Here is a 21,542-nt window from a genome sequence, read left to right on the forward strand (position 1 = left end):
TCCGCGATCAGATCGTAGAAACTTTATTTTCTTGTTACGATGATTTTCCACTTCACTCTGAAATTCTTTGAACTTTTCAAATGTTTCAGACTTATGTTTCATCAAGTAGATATACCCATATCTGCTCAAATCATCTGTGAAGGTCAAAAAATAACGATACCCGCCGCGAGCCTCAACACTCATCGGATCGCATACATCAGTATGTATTATTTCCAATAAGTCAGTTGCTCGCTCCATTGTTCCGGAGAACGGAGTCTTAGTCATATTGCCCATGAGGCATGGTTCGCAAGCATCAAGTGATTCCAAAAGCCCATCAGCATGGAGTTTCTTCATGCGCTTTACACCAATATGACCTAAACGGCAGTGCCACAAATATGTTGCACTATCATTATCAACTTTGCATCTTTTGGCATCAATATTACGAATATGTGTATCACAACGATCGAGATTCAATAAACCATTCACCTTGGGTGTATGACCATAGAGGGTTTTATTCATGTAAATAGAATAACAATTATTCTTTGACTTAAATGAATAACCATATTGCAATAAACATTATCCAATCATATTATGCTCAACGCAAACACCGAATAACATTTATTTTAGGTTCAACACTAATCCCGAAGGTAAAGGGAGTGTGCGATGGTGATTTTATCAACCTTGGAGTCACTTCCAACACACATCGTCACCTTGCCCTCAACTAGTCTTTGTTCATTTTGTAACTCCTGTTTTGAGTTACTAACCATAGCAACTGAACCAGTATCAAATACCCATGGGCTACTATAAACACTAGTAAAGTACATATCAATAACATGTATATCATATATACTTTTGTTCACTTTGCCATCCTTCTTATCTGCCAAGTATTTGGGGCAGTTCTGCTTCCGGTGACCATTTCCTTCGTAGTAGAAGCACTCAGTTTCAGGCTTGGGTATAGCTTTGGGCTTCTTCATGGGAGTGGCAACTTGCTTGCCATTCTTATTGAAGTTCCCTTTCTTTCCCTTGCCCTTTTACTTGAAACTAGTGGTCTTGTCAACCATCAACATTTGATGCTTTTCTTGATTTCTACCTTCGTCGATTTCAGCATCACGAAGAGCTCGGGAATCCTTTTCGTAATCCCTTGCATATTATAGTTCATCACGAAGTTCCAGTAACTTGGTGATAGTGACTAGAGAACTCTGTCAATCACTATTTTATCTGGAAGATTAACTCCCACTTGATTCAAGCGATTGTAGTACACAGACAATCTGGGCACATGCTCACCGGTTGAGCTATTCTCCTCCATCTTGTAGGCAAAGTACTTGTCAGAGGTCTCATACCTCTTTACTCAGGCATGAGTCTGAAATACCAATTTCAACTCTTGGAACATCTCATATGCTCCATGGCATTTCAAAACATTTTTGAAGTCCCGGTTCTAAGCCGTAAAGCATGGTGCACTAAACTATCAAGTAGTCATCATACCGAGCTTGTCAAACGTTCATAACGTCTGCATTTGCTCCTGCAATAATTATGTCACCTAGCGGTGCATCAAGGACATAATTCTTCTATGCAGCAATGAGGATAATCCTCAGATCACGGACCTAGTTCGCATCATTGCTACTATCATATTTCAACATAGTTTTTCTTTAGGAACATATCAAAAATAAATGGGGAGCTACATCGCGAGCTATTGATCTACAACATAGTTATGAAAATACTATCAGGACTAAGTTCATGATAAATTAAAGTTCAAGTAATCATATTACTTAAGAACTCCCACTAAGATAGACATCCCTCTAGTTATCTAAATGATCACGTGACCCATATCAACTAAACCATGTCCGATCATCACGTGAGATGGATAAGTTTTCAATGGTGAACATCACTATGTTGATCATATCTACTATATGATTCACACTCGACCTTTCGGTCTCAGTGTTCCAAGGCCATATGTGCATATGCTAGGCTCGTCAAGTTTAACCGAAGTATTCCGCATGTGCAAAACTGGCTTGCACCCGTTGTATGTGAACGTAGAGCTTATCACACCCGATCATCACGTGGTGTCTCGGCACGACGAACTGTCGCAATGGTGCATACTTAGGGAGAACACTTGTACCTTGAAATTTAGTGAGAGATCATCTTATAATGCTACCGCCGTACTAAGCAAAATAAGATGCATAAAAAGATAAATATCACATGCAATCAAATAAGTGATATGATATGGCCATCATCATCTTGTGCCTTTGGTCTCCATCTCCAAAGCACCGTCATGATCACCATCGTCACCGGCTTGACACCTTGATCTCCATCGTAGGATCGTTGTCGTCGCGCACTATTGCTACTACGACTATCGCTACCGCTTAGTGATAAAGTAAAGCAATTACATGGCGATTGCATTTCATAAAATAAAGCGACAACCATATGGCTCCTGCCAGTTGCCGATAACTGTTACAAAACATGATCATCTCATACAACAATTTATATATCATCACGTCTTGACCATATCACATCATAGAAAGCCCTGCAAAAACAAGCTAGACGTCCTCTACTTTGTTGTTGCAAGTTTTATGTGGCTGCTACAGGCTTCTAGCAAGAACCGTTCTTACCTACGCATCAAAACCACAATGATTTTTCATCAAGTGTGTTGTTTTAACCTTCAACAAGGACCGGACGTAGTCAAACTCGATTCAACTAAAGCTGGAGAAACAGACACCCACTAGCCACCTGTGTGCGAAGCACGACGGTAGAACCAGTCTCATGAATGCGGTCATGTAATGTCGGTCTTGGCCGCTTCATCCAACAATACCGCCGAATCAAAGTATGACATGCTGGTAAGCAGTATGACTATTATCGTCCACAACTCTTTGTGTTCTACTCGTGCATATAACATCTACGCATAGACCTGGCTCGGAGGCCACTGTTGGGGAATGTAGTATTTCAAAAAGAATCCTATGATCTCGCAAGATCTATTTAGGAGAAGCATAGCAACGAGCAGGGAGAGTGTGTCCATGTACCCTCATAGACCGAAAGCGAAAGCATTTAGTAACGTGGTTGATATAGTCAAACGTCTTCGCGATCCAACCGATCCAAGTACCGAAGATACGACACCTCCGCGATCAGCACACGTTCAGCTCGGTGATGTCCCTCGAACTCTTGATCCAGTTGAGGCCGAGGGAGAGTTCCGTCAGCACGAGGGCGTGGTGACAGTGATGATGAAGTTACCGGCGCAGGGCTTCGCCTAAGCACTACGACGATATGACCGAGGTGTGTAACTGTGGAGGGGGGCACCGCACACGTCTAAGAAAAATGTTTGGAGAGCCTTTGGGTGTCCCCCTGCCAACGTATATAAAGGAGGGGGGAAGAGGAGGCCGGCCTAGGAGGGGCGCGCCTATAGGGGGAGTCCAACTAGGATTCCCAATCCTAGTTGGAGTCCCCTTCCTTTTCCAAGAGGGGGGAGAGGGAAGGAGAAGGAGAGGGAGAAGGAAAGAGGGGGACGCCGCCCCCTCCCTAGTACAATTCGGACCATCCCATGGGGGGCGCGCAGCCTCCCCTTGTGGACCTTCTCTCCTTTCCACTAAGGCCCATGAAGGCCCAATACTTCCCCCGACGAATTCCTGTAACTCTTCGGTACTCCGAAAAATACCCGAACCACTCAGAACCTTTCCGATATCCGAATATAGCCTTCCAATATATCGATCTTTACGTCTCAACCATTTCGAGACTCCTCGTCATGTCCGCGATCTCATCCGGGACTCCGAACAAACTTCGGTCATCAAATCACATAACTCATAATACAAATCATCATCGAACGTTAAGCATGTGGACCCTACGGGTTTGAGAACTATGAAGACATGACCGAGACACTTCTCCGGCCAATACCCAATAGCGGAACCTGGATGCTCATATTGGCTCCTACATATTCTACGAAGATCTTTATCGGTCAAACCGCATAACAACATACGTTGTTCCCTTTGTCATCGGTGTGTTACTTGCCCGAGATTCGATCGTTGGTGTCATCACACCTAGTTCAATCTCGTTACCGAAAAGTCTCTTTACTCGTTTTGTAATGCATCATTCTGCAACTAACTCATTAGTCACATTGCTTGCAAGGCTTATAGTGATGAACATTACCGAGAGGGCCAGAGATACCTCTCCGATACTCTGAGTGACAAATCCTATCTTGATCTATGCAACTCAACAAACACCATCGGAGACACCTGTAGAGCATCTTTATAATCACCCAGTCACGTTGTGATGTTTGATAGCACACAAGGTGTTCCTTCGGTATTCTGGAGTTGCATAATCTCATAGTCAGAGGAACATGTATAAGTCATGAAGAAAGCAATAGCAATAAAACTAAACGATCATTATGCTAAGCTAACAAATGGGTCTTGTTCATCACATCATTCTCTAATGATGTGATCCCGTTTATCAAATGACAACACATGTTTATGGCTAGGAAACTTAACCATCTTTGATTAACGAGCTAGTCAAGTAGAGGCATACTAGGGACACTCTGTTTGTCTATGTATTCACACATGTACTAAGTTTCCAGTTAATATAATTCTAGCATGAATAATAAACATTTATCATGATATAAGGAAATATAAATAACAACTTTATTATTGCCTCTAGGGCATATTTCCTTCACAAAACATCAGGCATAAGGCCGAACCTTCCACCCTTTACCAAGTATATAGATGCATTAATTAAATAAGAGATATTATGATATCCCATGATATCCATGTCCCAACATGGAATAACCTGCAACTGCACCTGCAACTAGCAACGCTATAAGAGGGGCTGAGCAAAGCGGTAACATAGCCCACAACGGTTTGCTAGGAAGGGTGAAGAGGTTAGAGGCTACCATGGCAATCTGGGAGGCTTGATAAACAAGTGGTAGGTAGCGCGACATAGCGATAGCATCGAGACAACTAGCATAGCAAAAATAGTAGTGAGATCCAAGGTGATGGTCATCTTGCCTGAAATCCCGCTAGGAAGAAGAACGAGTCCATGAAGAAGACAAAGCCACGTATACGAACCAAGCGTAGTCGAACAAATCCTCACAATCGCAACGAAACATGAACTATCGAGAAGGAGCACAACCGAAAAGAAGCAAACAACATGGTAAACACAAAACACATAAACAAGACATGATGCTCAACCAAGTATGATGCATGACAAGGCTACATAATGCTACTCATGACAAGGGATGATGCATACAAGAACAACACATCAAAGCAAGTTTAAATGAGGCCGGAAACAACATATAACAATTCCGGTAAGTCCTCATATGCAAATTTCGAAATTGGTCCAGATCTGATTAGAACACAATGTTGAAGTTGTTAAACATCAAGTTAAAATGCACCAAGATGATCTACACGGTTTTCTAGTCAAGTTACATATAAAGTTTGTTTAATTCGGAGCTACGACCTAAAAGATATGAGCAAAACAAGTTAAACATGGCATTGATGCAAATGCAAGCAAAACAATATCACAAACACTTCAAAACATGGATGCAACAATGTAACATGAAACTACATGCAAAACTAAGCAAGTTCTATATAGAGCATGCCCAAAACAGAGCAACGGTTCAACACATACACTCCATACAAGGTTCAGATACAAACTGCCCAAAACAACAACTAAGCACTTTGCAAACAAGGAAACAACATGCTACAGGAATCATATGAGCGCAAACTTGACATGCACTTAAGGTACCGATAACATGCTTCAAATAACATTTAAGGTTCAGGTTCATAGGCATCAAGATTAATCCAAGATGATCAATGCAAAAAGCAACTTGATAACAACGATTATGACTTAGTGAAAAACAGGGCACACATGAGCAGAAATAACATGTTGACATGTTGAAGGCATGAAACAAAGATGATATAGTGCAAGAACATGGCAAGAAAAAGCATGGCATGCTAGTACAGATTAAACATGGCAAAACATTATTACTAAGCATCTCCATATAAGCCCTAGATCAATGGCAATCAACAAGAGAAGATGCAACATGATATAAACTGATTCTCAGACTTAGGGGAAACCTGAGAATGCAAAACATAACATTATGATGCTGACTTTGGAGGCACATAACAGCAAGCATAGCAACTTTAATAATGATGAAAAAGACATGGACATGTAGTAGACATGATATACTTTAACTTAGTCCATGGGCACAAGTTCATATGAAGCATGGAGCAATTACTATGATGCTTGCAAAATGGAACATATTGTTAATAGGATGACAGATTTAGCGTGATGGCAACTTGAGAGCAAGCAAGAGACAAACTACAACAAGATATATGGCGACCAAGGGCATGGCATCAAAGTACGCATAACAAGGAGCAAATAACAAATGCATCATATACATATGACTCATGGATTAGTGAGAACCAACAAGACAAGATTGCATGTTGTAACAGTTTCAGTAAGTGTAAATCAGCAACAACAACATAACATGTTTGCAAGCTTGGAACAGAGGTCATATGAAGTCCAAAATTAACAAACGTGGCATGTGGACAAAGTAATCATAGCATACTTCAAATCATGCAACTGGATCAGCTCCAAAAGAGGCATAGATCAATCAATAACAAGCTCACAACATGGCATCATGAAGTTAATAGAAAACTGGAACATCATTTAGGCATGTTCATGGCAATGAAAGCATATGCTACCGGACATATATGAGGCTTAAAAGGGCATGGCATGATAGAGCATAACATGGAAATCAAAACATGTCAACTAGGCACCTTCAGATTATGCATGGAATAGATGGTAGCAACAAGTTAACAAGGCAACATCATGTAACAGTTACAGACTTAGCAAAATTCACTAAGTCTCAGAAATCAGCAACATCAAGTAGCATACTTCACAAGCTTGTGCTAGTTACCACAAGGCACATAAAAATACATGGATTGCACTACTGTAAAGATGGCATGAATATACTCCTAAAACATATATACATGATGCACAAAAGATGAACACACAATATGCAATGAAAAAGACAAAACAACAAGTTATAACAATTTCAGCAGGTTATATCATTTAGCACTCTTGCAACGATGATTAGGGCATCAAGATGGACAGTAACATGCATGCAATGGACACTAGCATGTAGAGCACTCTTAGATGAACAAATCGGTATATCATTCAACATCATAGGACAATTATGCACAAATTTATGACCTCTCAAACAAGCACTCATGATGTTGATGAAAACTAGGACTTAGCCGTTTTCATGAAAAAAACAGAGTGAGCGCGATTTAGCTAAAGTGCGCATGAGCGTAAGATAGCTGCTGAAGCTCACCTTGGGCCTGTGGGCTGGCTCGGTGGTGGATCTGAAGAAAACCCGAGCGGTTTAGGGGGGGTTCGGGCAGGCCGGGTGCGGACCGGGCCAGTTCAGCCGAACCGACCGGTCCCACTGGTTCGCGGGACCAGAGGCGGGGCGGAGACGTCGCCGGATCCGGCAAGGACAGCGCGACGGCACGGCAGCAGGGAGGCCTCCGATGGGGCTGGAGGGGACCAGGTAGGTGGGGCACGGCGGATCTGGCCACTCCCGGCCAGATCCGGCCGGCGGAACTAGCTGCGGCGACGTGGGCGACGGGATCCGACCAGCGGGGCTCGCCGGAGATCCAAGCCGGCGGCGGCGTTACTGTCCCAGGCAGAGAGAGGATGGAGGTTAGGGAGCAGGGAGAGAGCGGAGAAGGAGGAGACGGGGTCGGGGTGAGGTCGACCTGGTGGTCACCGGCGGCAGCGAGGTCGCCGGAGGGCGACGCGGCGAGGGTCGTCGGCGGGAGGCGCTGACTGAGTGAGGCGACGAGGACGATGGCTCGGGGCGACGGGGAGAGAGGCGGGCTCGTTCGGGCCCGATCTGGGTCCTGGCGAGCCGTGGTGGCGGGGCTGGACAGGGGCGATGCGAGGCGACGTGGGCGGCTCCTGTTGGTCGCGGACGCTTGCAGGGCGGCGGTTGGCCCATGGGGCGGCGCCAAGTGGCGGCGGGAAGGTGGTTGGCATGAAAATTGAGGGCGGCGGCGCTGATCAGGTGGCGGCGGGAGGATCCCGAGGCTGGAGGTGGGAGGAGGCTGGCGGCGTGCAGATTTCGAGGAGGGGCTAGGTTTTCCAGAAATGGAAGGGGGAGGTGGCTATTTATAGCAGGGAAGGCTAGGAGAGGGGGATTTCATCCGTTTTCGGACCGTTCGATTGCCATCGGGCGGTCCAGATCGGAGGAGGCTTATGTCAGGGGTTGGTGGGCTGTGTAGATGGGTTGGGCTGGGAGGAAAGAAGCGAAATGCGGGCCGACACGGGTTTCCGGAGACCAAAAATGTCGAACGAATAGACCGACTATATTGCGGCTATATGTTTAGCGGTTGGGCTATCAAACGGACTCCGAATGCGATGAAGTTTGACAGGTGGTCTACCTACACTATAATAAGACCGCACACCAATTTTCATCCCATTCGGAGAACATTTTTATGCCACATAAAAATAATATTTCGGAGGTGCCGCGGGCGCGGGTATGTTTGGGCTCAGAACGGGCAACGAAAAGAATTGGGAGACCCGGACGGATGCAAGTTTTGAAAACATGATGATGCAATGCACATGACGACATGGCAAAGTGCAACACACAAGCAAATGACATGGCAACGACATCGAATAACTGGAAGACACCTGGCGCATCAGACTCGGGGCGTTACAATACTTTTGTCAAAGTGTAAGGTTGGACCAGAGGAAGTGCCACTGGGCGTTTGCGAAATCCGACCGGCGCCGGCATGGGTTCTCGCGGAGGCCTGGGCCCACGACCGGTTACCGTGACCACAGCGGAGACGTCCGCGCGTCGGGTATGCCGTGTCAACGAGAAGATCAGCGAGGAGTGGTCGCTTAGTGACACCTTCACCGCTGTCGGCAGGTGCAAGCACATGGCACCCTAGCCAGGGTCGGCATTGGCCGAGGCGGCCCTCCGCACGGAGCAGGAGGAAGTGGGGCGGCTCCTCCACGAGCGCCAGGTAGTAGTCAGGCTCCCGCGCACATGCGCTCTTCTGCCATTAGAGGGGCCGCTCTGACGATGACGATGACATGGACGATGAAGGAGGTGCCTTCGGCCAAGCCGACCACAGATACGAGGTCACCGTGCGCTACAAGCTAGTTTAGTTTTTTTCTAGATTTTAGTTGAACGAACGAAATCTGTTTTACGTAAATTATGTGCAAATTTAAATGAATTCTGTCGTGTTTGCATGAATTTCATCCAAGTGTGTTTGTATTGCGGGCGGATGTTTATGTCTAGCGTTGGATGCCATACCACTGTACCGTTCCAATGATGACGATGACATGAACGACTAAGAAGGAGCACCGTACCGCGAACGCGTCTAGACGCATTCGCGGACAAATACCTGTTAAATCCTCTGGATCGGTGTAGGCTACTGATTCCGATGAACCTACCTTCTCCTTTGGCGGAGGCCATTGTGGTGCTGTGGCGCACGGTGATGGCGGAGAGTAGGCGAGGTGGTGGCGGTGCTTCCCGTCACTACTGTGAAAACCCTAGATCGAAAAGGATTGTCGGTGGGGTGTGCGGCTTGCGACGAACCTCGTGTTGTGAGCCGCCGGCCCCCACCTTTTTACATGGTGTAGTGTGACAGGGGCTCGCCAGCCATAGTGGGTTGGGTGCCCCAATCAAGGCGCGGATCTAAAGGTCCGGTGAGCCGTTGGGCCCACACGGAGGAGATCATCCTAACAATACCGTGTCCGTTTTAGGGGATAGCACTGAAGATGCCATAAGTTCTGCTAAAGAGGTTAAGTAGGGAAAAGAGATATTACAATGGTAATAACTAGAGCCTGCATAAGTAGAAGTAAACGTTGATGTTCCGGGAAAAAGGTGTGAGCAAAAGAATGTAAAGCCGCACATCTTCACTTAAGTCGCCTTGGCTCACCTCAGTCTGTCATTCTCTGGAGCATTTTGTTCCACTCAGTGCTAGTGTTGTGTTCCATTCTTTGGAGAGTGCTAGTGTTGTGTTTCATTCTCTGGAAAATTTTGTTCCACTCAGTGCTAGTATTGTGTTTCTTCAGGTAGCAGTGTGTCTGTTCAGATGAGTTTGAGACAGTATAGACTATCGTCATCTTGAGTTGCGCCTTGTCCTCAAGGGCAAAGAAGTTTTTGACGTGGAAATGTATTTGTTGATGATCGGTGCATCCTCCCATGTGTTGTCATCGGGAGCGAGGATTTCCCATTGCGCGCACCAGGTACTACCGCCCAACTGAGTCTTGTTGCGATGCCTGATGCGTCTGTGCAAGACTGCCACAGAACTACAGTTTTTTGTTTCTCTATACTTCAAATATGTCCTGTAAAATTTAAAGTGCACTCCAAAACGATTTTGGAGGCTGCCCTTTTGGGGATCTGCTAGCGTTGCTCTAAGATAGTGTCTTGGCAAAATGCTTGGATTAGAGCTACTATTGCACTTCTTTATATGACGAATGCCACTGGTTGCACACGGATCACAAGCTATTTACATATTGGTGCTGGGTATATTCAGCAGAAGCCAATGTGCTCTTTCCTTTCTCTACCGAGCTGCAGCACCGGTGAATCCAAGGACATGCTCACTCTGATCTCTGCAGATGCCTATATTGAATTGAGGCTTCGATGTAGAGCTTGAGCTTGTGGTCTCACCTCACCAGGGAGAGTTCATTCTTCGCTGTGCAATTCTCCTGGGCATAACGCTCCATTCCGTACTTCTAATGTGTTGCCTGCAAAGGAGAGAAATTCCAACTATTATGACAGCTAGCTACATCTAACCAGTAGTAGGTTCATATTCAGTAGCACGCAGGTCAAAAGGGGCATTTTATGAGATGGAAACATATCGTAAACACCCAGTGGAGAATCATACACCAGGCCAGTATTTCTTCGCAGTGTAGGACCTGTTCGAGTGTGAGCACACGTGGCTCCAAAAATTATGAACAGACGGTGTATGAATCTCTATGATTTACCCATGAGAATATTTTAGACAATGTTTTGTGAAATTAATTGAGATATCTCTACTTCTTCGTCCAACCTTCCTTATATACACGCCCCCCCTCTTCCCTTCTCCTTGATTTTTTCCTCCCATCTCTGATTTTTCTCCCATTGTTTTTTCCTAAAATAGAATCAATTGCCCCATGTTTTATTAACTTATACCAAAATAAAAACATGTTTTCTTTGGTAAGACAACAAATGAGTGATTAACCATAAGATGGCAGGTAAATCATGACAATTGCATACAAAAACTTACTAAGATTTTAGCGCATCAATGTAATATAGTAGACATGCTGTCACGGGCTAGAATGTTTATACTCCCGTTGCAACGCACGGGCAATTATCTAGTAAAATTAGAAGTACTAATGAGAAATAGTGCAAGCTGTCAAACTCAATCAGCTGGATTAGCATGTGCAAACAGTCAAGCGTATCTTTTCTCTTTATTATAGCATGAAGACCCAAATATGCAAGGATAAATAGTTTTCCTTACTGTGTAAGAAGCTTTGTAATAAAGCACTTCACCTCAACTTAATTTCTTGCTTTGGCAACGCGAAAGGTAATCTCTGGCTTCATTGAGATCTGTCACAAAAGTAAATTCAGCCGAGCAGTAAACTACATTGCATGTTGGGTGTAACAAAAGGAAAATCTGGTGAACGTGAATAGCACCAGGAAGACGGCGGTAGTCTGGTTCTATTCCATCTCCATTGATGTCTTTGTGATTTGGCGTGACATATTTGCCAACTGTGACGACAATACCAGAACCATCATGAAGTTCAAATACTGATTGGATTAAGCCCTGCAATATCATACACTTGAGTTACATATGAGAACGGACATACTATAAGCCTGTTGGTTATAGCAGGCATTGCCATAGGATCTGCTATTTTAGGCGGTTCAAACTTCAAACCTTGCCAAAAGTCCTTTCACCGACAAGAACAGCTTTGCAATTGTCATGAAGTGCTGAAGCGACCTATAAAATTATTATTAACTTGGTGAGATCCTACTACTATGATCTTTTATACTACGAGTGAGGCAAAAAAATTACTTACTATTTCGCTGGCACTTGCTGTCCTATTATTCACCAGTACCTGTGTGTCATAAGGTGCGGATGGACAGGTGAGATACAAATGAGTCTGAAGATCTTGTACCATAATAAATATATGGCATGACCTACTAAATTTCAGTAAGCGACAAGTTAACTAGGGGACTTGCTGCAATAAGCCATTTATTTATAGTATTGGTCTGATTAAAAAGTATGAAGTAAGAAGACCCATGGAGTATGGACACAGTTAAATCAGGAAATAATCTGCAACTCAAGGATACTCACATTGTCAAGTTTAGTATAGGAAAGTGTTTAACATTGCGTTAGCCAGCTGAAGCTGCTTAACAGCTTTAATGTGGTAAGGACTGAGGAATATGTGGGTAAATGCTGTATTCACACTTACACGGTTCAACAAAACAGTGGAGAAGTGCATCTGCTTGAGATTTATCTGTACTACTAACTCTTGAAGCATTTCAAAATAGGTACATCACCATCATTAAAACATACCATCACAGGAGTTGTAACCAAAGGTCCACTGTCAGCAACAATTGTATTTTGGACTTGACGATCCCGGCCAGTAGTATAAATGACCTGAAAAACAATCCATTAAGGGCATAAATATTTCACCACCAAAGTTCCGTTAACAACATGAAACTATAAATAGAAATGCTTTAAGCAATTAAATACATGGCGCCCTCAAACTTGCCACTATGTACAGAAAGGCTTTACGACTGTTAACAGTCTTTATCGAAAGCATATGAAGAATGGGAACTACTCCCTCCGATCCATACTAATTGTCGCTGGTTTAGTACAAAGTTCTACTAACTTAGTACTAAACCAGCAACAATTAATATGAATCGGAGGAAGTACTAACTAGAAGCCCATATGCATTGGCTATTTAACTAACTATTGGTCTGTTAAGGTTAGCAAGGATATCAATTTGATAAATGTTACTAGCTGTTCAAGAATGAGAAAAAAATTTCATACAGAGCCTGCATTAGAGTTAGGCTGGTGACCAGCAGAAAAAATCAGGACCTAAAACCAGCAGTAACCACTATTTACCGGGTTTACTGGTAGCTACTGATTGCTATGTAAATGGCTGGTTTATGGGCCAAATGACACCATTCAATTCCTCCCATCAGTAGAATATATGCATTTTCCCTTGTATGCACGATACAAACATCAAAATTAAAACTATAACTCAACAAAACCACATGCTGCTAAATGAGCGCATGATTTTTTATTAATTGAAAAATATGAATCACGATGGTGATGGTGATGGTAACAACCTCTCATGTTGTTAATGTTTTCAACTGCAGAATTAGTTTAGAATTTCAAATCATTAGTCCACATCAAAGAAAAAGTAGCATGATTAGTTGTTTCCATGACCATGTCCCAACCAAGATTCATGCGCTCATGCACTGTACTTAATTCCTGAGTTACTGTTTCATGGAAAGTAAGCTTCTATCCAAATGGACATCAAAAGTTCCATAAGATTTTAAGGCCAGATTTAGAGCAACTCTAGCAGACCCTGCATCCCGCCCCGACCCGTAAAATAACCGCCAAAATGCGGGTCCGGGCGAAAAAACCAGCCCGATCAGACCCCGCATCCCGCCCCGACCCGCAAAAAATTTTGAGGGGCGCGGCAAAATCCCGACCCCAACCCGGGAAAACGCGGGTTTCCCCCTCGCGGATGCGGTGCCCTGCATATAAGCGGAAGCAGTTGGTGGGGGGACATTTCATCCCGCGCTTTCCCCCACCAACCACCTCTCCTCTCCCCCCTCGCGCCGCCGCCGGCCGCCGCCCAAGATTCCGGCGAAAGCAGCCGGCAGGAGCACGCCGAAAGGCCGCCACGCGCACGAGGCCTCCCCTCCCTTCCCCCCTGCGTCGGCGGGCCGCCGGATTTGCGGATCTGCGGCACTTGAACGCAGGCTGCCGGATTTCCGCCGGATTTGGCTTTTTCCGGCCGCCGGTTGCTGCCCCAAGCGATGGAGTGGTCGGGGAGCCTCTCCCGCAGCCCAGGCAAGGGCGCATCGCCGCATGCAGGTACGGGTTCGTCCGCCCGCCGCCGAAGGTTTGCGGGCATGGATTCGTCCGGCCGTCCACCTGGCTCGGCGCTCGTGCAGCGTCTTTGTGGCTTGCCGATGCCGCTCATACAGTGCGACGACTGCACGCGGAAAGCGCTGCGGCTCACTTCAGGCACGCCGAAGCACCCCGGATGGGTGTTCTTCAAATGCGAAAACGACGGGGTACATGCACTTGCGGTAGCTCATTTGATAGCTCATTCTTTAGTTCAATTGCGGTAGCTCACTTCGAGCTTGCTCCTTTTGTGTAGGACAATGATGCGGATGCTCATTTTGGTTTTGGGAAGGCCAATACATTGATTTATTGATAGAAAGAAACCTAATAGATGTTGGTGCACTCCTTAGTACAATCGAGGGCAATGATGCGGCTGCATGTGCAAATAGAGGGGAAGCAACGTCTACTTCTTTCGAACCAAAGATGAAGAAAGAAGAATGCAAAATCAAGAATCCGCAGATCAACAATGAATGCATGGAGAAGATATTAGTCCAACTTGTGGGAGCAGTTATGGAAGTTGGAAATCTTCTGAAATGCATACTTGTGGTTCTTGTTTTCTTTGGTTTTGCTATTCTAGCAAAGATTTGGTGATGTCTTTTGTATCTAACGTTGTTGCAAAAGCAAGGAAATGCATTATGCTAGATCAATTTAAGTTGCAAATTTAAGTTTTGCGGGCCGGGAGGAGCTGCGCCAGATCAGACGCCGCAAAGCCGACCCGTAAAAAAGGATATTCTGGGAATATCCTTTTTTACGGGTCCATTATGCGGGGTCTGCAACTGTGGCCGTCCGCGCCGGCGCGCAAAGGCGTTTTTGCGCGAACTGCAAACACGTTTTGCGGGCCGGGAGGATGCGGGGTCTGCTCGAGTTGCTCTTAGAATACTCAAATTGGTGAACACCAGACCAAGGAAACCGCAGGAATAGTGCAATCCTATGGGAAACAAAACCAAACGAATGGTGCAATCCTTTGGGAAACAAAACCAAACGAATGGTTTCAAATGGCTGTTTTGAAGCATACAAGAATTTGGAGTGGATTTTTCTTCTTTCTATAACAGCCTTTGGAATGTCGGAATGGACCAAGGAACTACAATGGAAACCCTTCCTCTCTTCTACATATTGGAGGATTAGTATGAGCTCAGCTCAAACCCCATTTTAAAGCATGACCGCTCTTTCTCACACATCTTCTCTCTACAACAAAACAAAGCCTTTCAGTCCCAAACAAGTTGGGGTAGGCTAAATTTGAAACCCATAAGATCTCAAAACCTAGTCATGGTTCATCTTCTCTCCGTAATAATTCTTTTTGTTACTGTTAAGAATACATGTAGAGCATTCAAATAGCTATCTTGTACATTTCCCGTGTCTTCAATTCCTCTAGGAACGTACTAGAATTGACATCTAATTCTTGTGTTTCTCCTAATCCTGCTTCTAATATTTCCAATGTCCCAAGCGGGCCCTTGTTGTCACCCAAATTTCCCCTATATGGGTCATTCCATAGAAACTTCAAAGCAATCCTAAGCTGACATTCATACATCCCAGACACATGCATAGGAAAATCCAGTTCCCTCCAATATTTCCTCTACTTATCCTTCATTACAGAAAATCCCCAACAGAATTTACTTTGACTAGTCATGTGGATAAATGCAAAGCTGTTAAAGCCATAACCAATGATCTAGCACCATTGTGACATGAAAATAAAACATATGCGCCAATTTTATAAGGATTGCAGAAAAGAAACAACAAGTTAAAAATAAAGAAGAAGATTCCATACCGTGTCTCCTTTGTTCAAGAAGAGCTTTGCAATCTCTATTCCAGCCTTCAAGATAAACATAACATCAGACCATGTAAGCATAACCCATCCAAAAAAGATGATATCTGGGCAGTTCATTTCTGAACCTATGTGGTGAGCCTCAAACTATTTCGAGAAATTCACAATAACTCAAGAGCCTCAATAAGAAGAAATACCCTACCAAATAACATTCAGTTCTAGGCTTCAAGCAGATTAAAGATAGGACATTCTAGCATTCAAATTTTGGTTCCTATACACCATCTGAGAGAAAGAAGTGACCTAATGAAGGGCGGTAATATAGTCCTTTGTATACATGCCTTTAGATATTGCGCATAATCCTAGAATGACATCTACTTTAGGAGCCGAGGGCATAATTTGAAAAGAAAAATGGCATACTTGCACTAGTCCACCAAGATTGTCTCTCAGGTCCAAAACAAAATAGGAGGCACCTGAATTTTGTAGACGTTTCAGTGCTGCAAGAGACAGGTAACGTTAAAAGGACAAATCTTGCTGTAAATCAACAACAACAATGATATATACAAGACTACAACTAAGATTGTTGTAGTGCCAAAAGAATAACATGCAAGCCAAAGGTACTAAATGAGCAGAAACAATCAATAGTGTACATTCAGTTTGTAAAAAAGGGAGGCAGTATTTTAAACTGCGCGATGTTCTCAATTTGGATAAGGAAGAATTTAAATATTTAGATGTATGCAAATCAGCTCACTAGAATTAGACACTAGATAGCCATTTGCAAAACATAGTAATAAAAAACTGACTAACAGATTTAGAAACGACAAGAGGATAGGGTGAACAAACCAGCAACACACCGCTGACCAAATCTTTTTTGGCCACTGCATTAAATTCTTTAATGTGAATATATCCGACAGATGAATTCTCATTGTCTCTTTTCTCCAAACGATAGAAAATTGGAGTGCGAGCAGCAATCTGCCTTTGCACTTTCATTGACTCAACAGGACCACAGCTGTCATGCTTAACCTATATGTAATATTAAAAAAGAGTAAGATAGTTAGAAAATAAAGAGCACAAAGAGATGCCAGACAAATTCTTAATACAGTGGTCATAAGATTATTCAAAACCTTAATTGTAACAAAAGTTTCCTTTGGGCCTTGCAGCATGGACGACACGTCAAATGCAGATTTACCTCTTACATCGATACCATTGACAGACAAAAGCTCATCACCCTGATAACAGATAAATGACCCGGAAGGATTAGGTGATGTGTGTGTATGATCTAATTTCATGCTCAACTAGGTCGCGGGATAGTCCCAGGCTCCCAGCAACCAACAGTAAAAATAACAGTGTTCTCTGATAGCCAAAAGTGCATTTCCAGAATAGATGCTGTTTTTCCCTCAAAAATGCTGCTTTTGATAATTAAAATGTTGAGAATAAGAGAAGTCATAATAGAACTTGTCATTTGTCCAAACACCTCAATACGCTTAATCTTTAGCAGTGAAACAAAAACAGCTAAAACTGAGAATACTAGTATGTTCTATAGTGAAGTGCTTAGCACAAAAAATTAAATTGATAGGGTCAGTTAACCCTCACCAAAAATAAAAGCTTTTGTTACTCCATAAGGTATAAGTAGAAACATTTGCCAACATTATTTCAGCATTTCGGCATCTTAAATTGGGAATATGTATAGTCAAAATCTGCCCATATGTAACTGCTCATGCAGTTTGACTATCGCTAAGATAACTTTGTACAAGAAGTACGTGCCAGAAAATGGAAACATGATTGGTTTGAAAACATTGTGATAAAAGCAAGATTCCTGTCAAAAAGGGAAGCAAACTAAATGCTTAGCAGTTGATACCTGTCTAACACCAGCAGAGTGAGCAGGCCCATCTAGTATCAATCCTAATACCACCAACCTTAAAGAACCATTGTCATCAGGAATCTCTCTTAAGTTCAACCCAATCCCCGTCATGTCATACTTCGACATCTTCGAGAACTTTAGCAGATTGATCGAACATATGCAAAATTAGCAAATAAAAGCAATCAAAGATCAGCAGTGGGTAAAAACATTAAAGCAGGAGTTTTGTATTACATCACTATGAAAGCAAAGGAGGAAAAAAAACACAAGATGACATCACATTGCTGCAGTCTCTAAATATAGGTTCGTTAGGCCAGAGTGTGTACCATGTACCAAACATACAAAAAACAATAACAGACAGAGAACTCTTTGAAGATCAGCATGCATGACACTAGGACTTCCAGTTCCAGGGCAGAAACAAATAAATTATTTTTTTGGCTGACATCCAAGTGGAAACAGTAGATCTGGTTTACATCAACTTTTGCACATGTACTTGACGATATCATGGAACTCAAGTGCTCGTGGCATGCTAGTAACAATGCAAAATGGCCCAGGGAGAGCTTCTATTTCATTATTATCTAACAAAAGATGTAAAATGGATACCGTGAATCATGAAGGACAAAAGGTAATAACCTTAGTGGATTGGACAGACAATAAACATCACTCCAAATTTGAGCCATGTTTCACCTACTGAAATCAATAGCATAGTACAGTGCCACTTATAAAGAACTTACATCTGAGGACGACAGGAATCTTGTATATGGATCACCCAGGCTAGCTAGCATTTTCGTGATGATGTCGTGGGCTCTAGAGCGGGATTTGATTGAACCTTGAAGAATATCTTGCTTCCGTTGCTGCATCAAATTAAAATTGAGAGACTCACTATCACTCATGATAGAAGTGAGCGTTCTGGGCTTCTGGCTACAGTGTGCATCGAGACTTTATTGCAGTCATTTGAACCATTAAATAAAGTGATACAGAATCGCATCACGAGGCAAATTTACCATCCACAGCTCCGGTGACCACGGGCGGCTGCCGGCGTCGGGGAGGAAGCCCTCGTTGACCACCTCCCACGCCTCCTCCACGAGCTGCTCGTTCGTCACCGCCTCGGCCTTCACCTCTACCTCCCTCCCGTCGTCCTGGCCGCGGCATATCTCCGGGGGCTGCTCCACCGCCGCCACAGCCGCGGCGTTGCCGGCGAGGAGGGAGAAGGAGATGGCGGCCGCCGCGGCCGCCGTTCGGAGGGCGGCAGGGAAGAGAAGCACGCACGGCTGGGGCTTGGGCTTGTGGCTAGGGCTGGGGTTCGGTCGCGACTGCGGCGGCGGTAGCGGTGGCGCGTAGGAGAGTGGTAGCATTGCTGTGCTGTGCTGGCTCCACCTCCACAAGCTTCGTGCAGGGAGGGGATGAAAGAGGGGGGAAAACACTTGGTTTTTGGTTTAGTGGTGGGGGTGGGGGTTTGGAGCGGATGTGGGGATGGGGCTGGCCGTTGAACAGTCCGCCACGGCGGAGGTAGTGGAAGACGAATTTTCGGATTCTCTCAACTTCCTTTTCACCCTCAAAAAAAAAACTTCTTTTTCGTGAAAAAATTTAGGCTTTATTTTTTGATACGACTCGCCGGCACCTGTTGGCTCGATAGTTATCCGGGGCACACGCCTGAAAAAGGTAGTGGGCACGATAACTGTCGTACGAAAAAGGAAGGTGCGCCCCCTTCCTCCTTGCACATGCCTCAATGGGGGAAAAATGATTCGGCCCCACACTCCTGGGAGCGCGTCGGCTTCACGCTATCGCGTGGAAAAACACAAGAGAGAATTTCTTATTTGGTCTTTTTTTAAATTTTGATTCCCTATTTGGCCCTATAAATTTCATTTTTCTCTTTTTGACACCACAACTTGGTTTTATTCCTTCCATGACATTTCTGTCAATTTTTTCTGTTAACGTCGTTAACTTCTACTTGAAAAGTCCTTTGTACCCCTGCTTCAGCATGCTAGGAAAAAGAACAGAAACATCTGGTTTGACTAAACAGTCCACATTCTCTCCCGATTGATTCTCCTCCCAATTCCTCTTTCTCCTAACCCTAGCTGCGGCGGCACGAGGTTGGGAGTGGGGCACGGAGGAGGGCGCGGCTGTCGGATTTGGGGTTCCGGCAGACCCTTAAGGTTCGAACTCTGGGGTGCGCGCGAAGATTACGTCTTCTACCTCTCCGTCTCGCAAAGATCTAGACTACTGAAAGAACTACGCAAGAGACACGAGGTTTATACTGGTTCGGGCCACCGTTGTGGTGTAATACCCTACTCCAGTGTGTGGTGGGTGGATTGCCTCTTGGGGCTGAAGATGATGAACAATACAAGGAAGAACAGCCTCGCGAGGGTCTGCTCTTGGCTGGGGCGATGAACTGCTGGGAGGAGTTCAGCCACCTTTCTATTTCTCTCTCTCTCTCTCTATTCAACCGGCCGACCCTTTGCTCTGTGGGCGGCTGGTCCTATTTATAGAGGCCCTGGTCCTCTTCCCAAATATTGAGCGGGAAGGGAGCCAACAATGGCGGGCTAATTTGAAGGGGGACAGCAAGTATCAGCTATCCTGACAAAAGTAGTCTTCGCCTGCACAAAGCTCTGGTGATGACGCCGTCTTGGGCTCCATGGTGACCTCCGTCTCGTAGTCCTCCTGGTCTTGGTCTCGTTGCACCGAAATGGCAACATTTGCCTGATGCCTCGGTACTCCGTGGCTGCGCTTGTTCCCTTTGCACCAAAGAGGAAAGGAGGACGCTACGTGGGCTGGCACCCGCCTGGCGCCCTGAGTCGTCATGGCTTGCGTCATGGGCACCTCGCGAGGTACCCCGCCTTGATTTCTCCGCCTCCTCGTGAGCCAGCCTGACGAGGACGCGCCTGAGGAAGCTCCACGTCGTCCGCCCCGCGAGGCTTGGCCCCTCGCGAGGGTCTTGAGTCTTGTGTTGATGAAGATGGGTCGTGTCGGGCCCCCTTTTGAGCCACGCCGCAGGCCGCAGGCAGGCAAGTCTGGGGACCCCCGTTCCCAGAACGCCGACAGTAGCCCCCGGGCCCAAGGCGCGCCCTGACTTGGCCGTGCTGAGAGGCGAAAGGGTAAGGGCGAAGCGCCGCGGGCCCTAACAGCCTGCGGCCTTGGGCGCCGCGTGGCGGTTGATTGGACGTGGGCGTCTCCGCTTCCCCACGACGCCTCGGTGATCGCGCGAGTTGGACAAGTCCCTACATGCAAATCGTGTCATGATTACCTGTGATCGTGGAGGCCGGTGGTTGGCCTTCGCCGGCTATAAGTACAGAACTGTGCGTGCCCTTCCAGTCCATCCCTCCTTACTTCTCCTTCTTCCCGATCTTGCTCCGTCTTGCCGCGATGGCTCCGATTCGCCGATTCTCTGCAGTGGAGAAGGGAAAGGCTCCTCGAGAGGGACCAGACCCGCTCCCGCCGAAGAAACGGCTCGCCCTCTGCAGCCGGGACGAGGAGGACCGTCAGGTGGTGTCAAGGCCTCGGTGCGAGCGGGCTCCGCCGGGGTTCCCGCTTCCCTTGTATGCCCACATCGAGGGCCTCGAAGGGGTCGATGCCGATCACCGCGGTCAGCGCCGTCGTCGGCGCCGACGGGTCACGAAGGTGTGGGTTGTTCCTCCTGGGGTCCACGCCGAGGGCTCCTCCCAATAGTTCATGCTCCATGTCGCCATTCCTCTCCAGTCTTGGATCCGTCTGCCTCCCTTCGTCGCCTCCATCATCCCGCCGGGGAAGCCCCTGGAGCTCTGGCTGCAGCACGCCGGCTGCAGCACCCTCGCGACCGAGGCAGAGGTCGCGGTCGTTG

The 21,542-nt window shown here is 45.6% G+C and overlaps 1 protein-coding gene across 5 annotated transcripts; it reads right to left on the reverse strand.

Moving 5' to 3' along the window:
* Positions 1–10,419: 10,419 nt before the first annotated feature.
* Positions 10,420–19,187, reverse strand: LOC125544295 (carboxyl-terminal-processing peptidase 1, chloroplastic). Of its 5 annotated transcripts, XR_007299364.1 has the most exons (14): positions 18,730–19,185; positions 18,460–18,579; positions 17,726–17,863; positions 16,992–17,096; positions 16,722–16,890; positions 16,288–16,364; positions 15,874–15,918; positions 12,537–12,620; positions 12,037–12,075; positions 11,895–11,957; positions 11,654–11,783; positions 11,478–11,566; positions 11,244–11,331; positions 10,834–11,108 (listed from the first exon to the last, which is right to left on the reverse strand). XR_007299364.1 is itself a non-coding variant. In XM_048707922.1 (13 exons), exons 1-12 carry the CDS (start codon positions 19,078–19,080, stop codon positions 11,511–11,513), a joined length of 1,377 nt encoding a protein of 458 aa, XP_048563879.1. In that variant the 5' UTR covers positions 19,081–19,185; the 3' UTR covers positions 10,420–10,722; position 11,510. The 5 variants fall into 5 exon arrangements, 4 of the variants coding, with proteins under 4 accessions (XP_048563879.1, XP_048563878.1, XP_048563881.1 ...); XM_048707922.1 differs by lacking the exons at positions 10,834–11,108; positions 11,244–11,331 and adding an exon at positions 10,420–10,722 and having other exon boundaries at positions 11,510–11,566; XM_048707921.1 differs by lacking the exons at positions 10,834–11,108; positions 11,244–11,331 and adding an exon at positions 10,420–10,722.
* Positions 19,188–21,542: the final 2,355 nt, after the last annotated feature.

The sequence above is a fragment of the Triticum urartu genome, chromosome 3 (assembly GCF_003073215.2).
Source record: "Triticum urartu cultivar G1812 chromosome 3, Tu2.1, whole genome shotgun sequence".
In the NCBI taxonomy this organism is placed as follows: domain Eukaryota; kingdom Viridiplantae; phylum Streptophyta; class Magnoliopsida; order Poales; family Poaceae; genus Triticum; species Triticum urartu.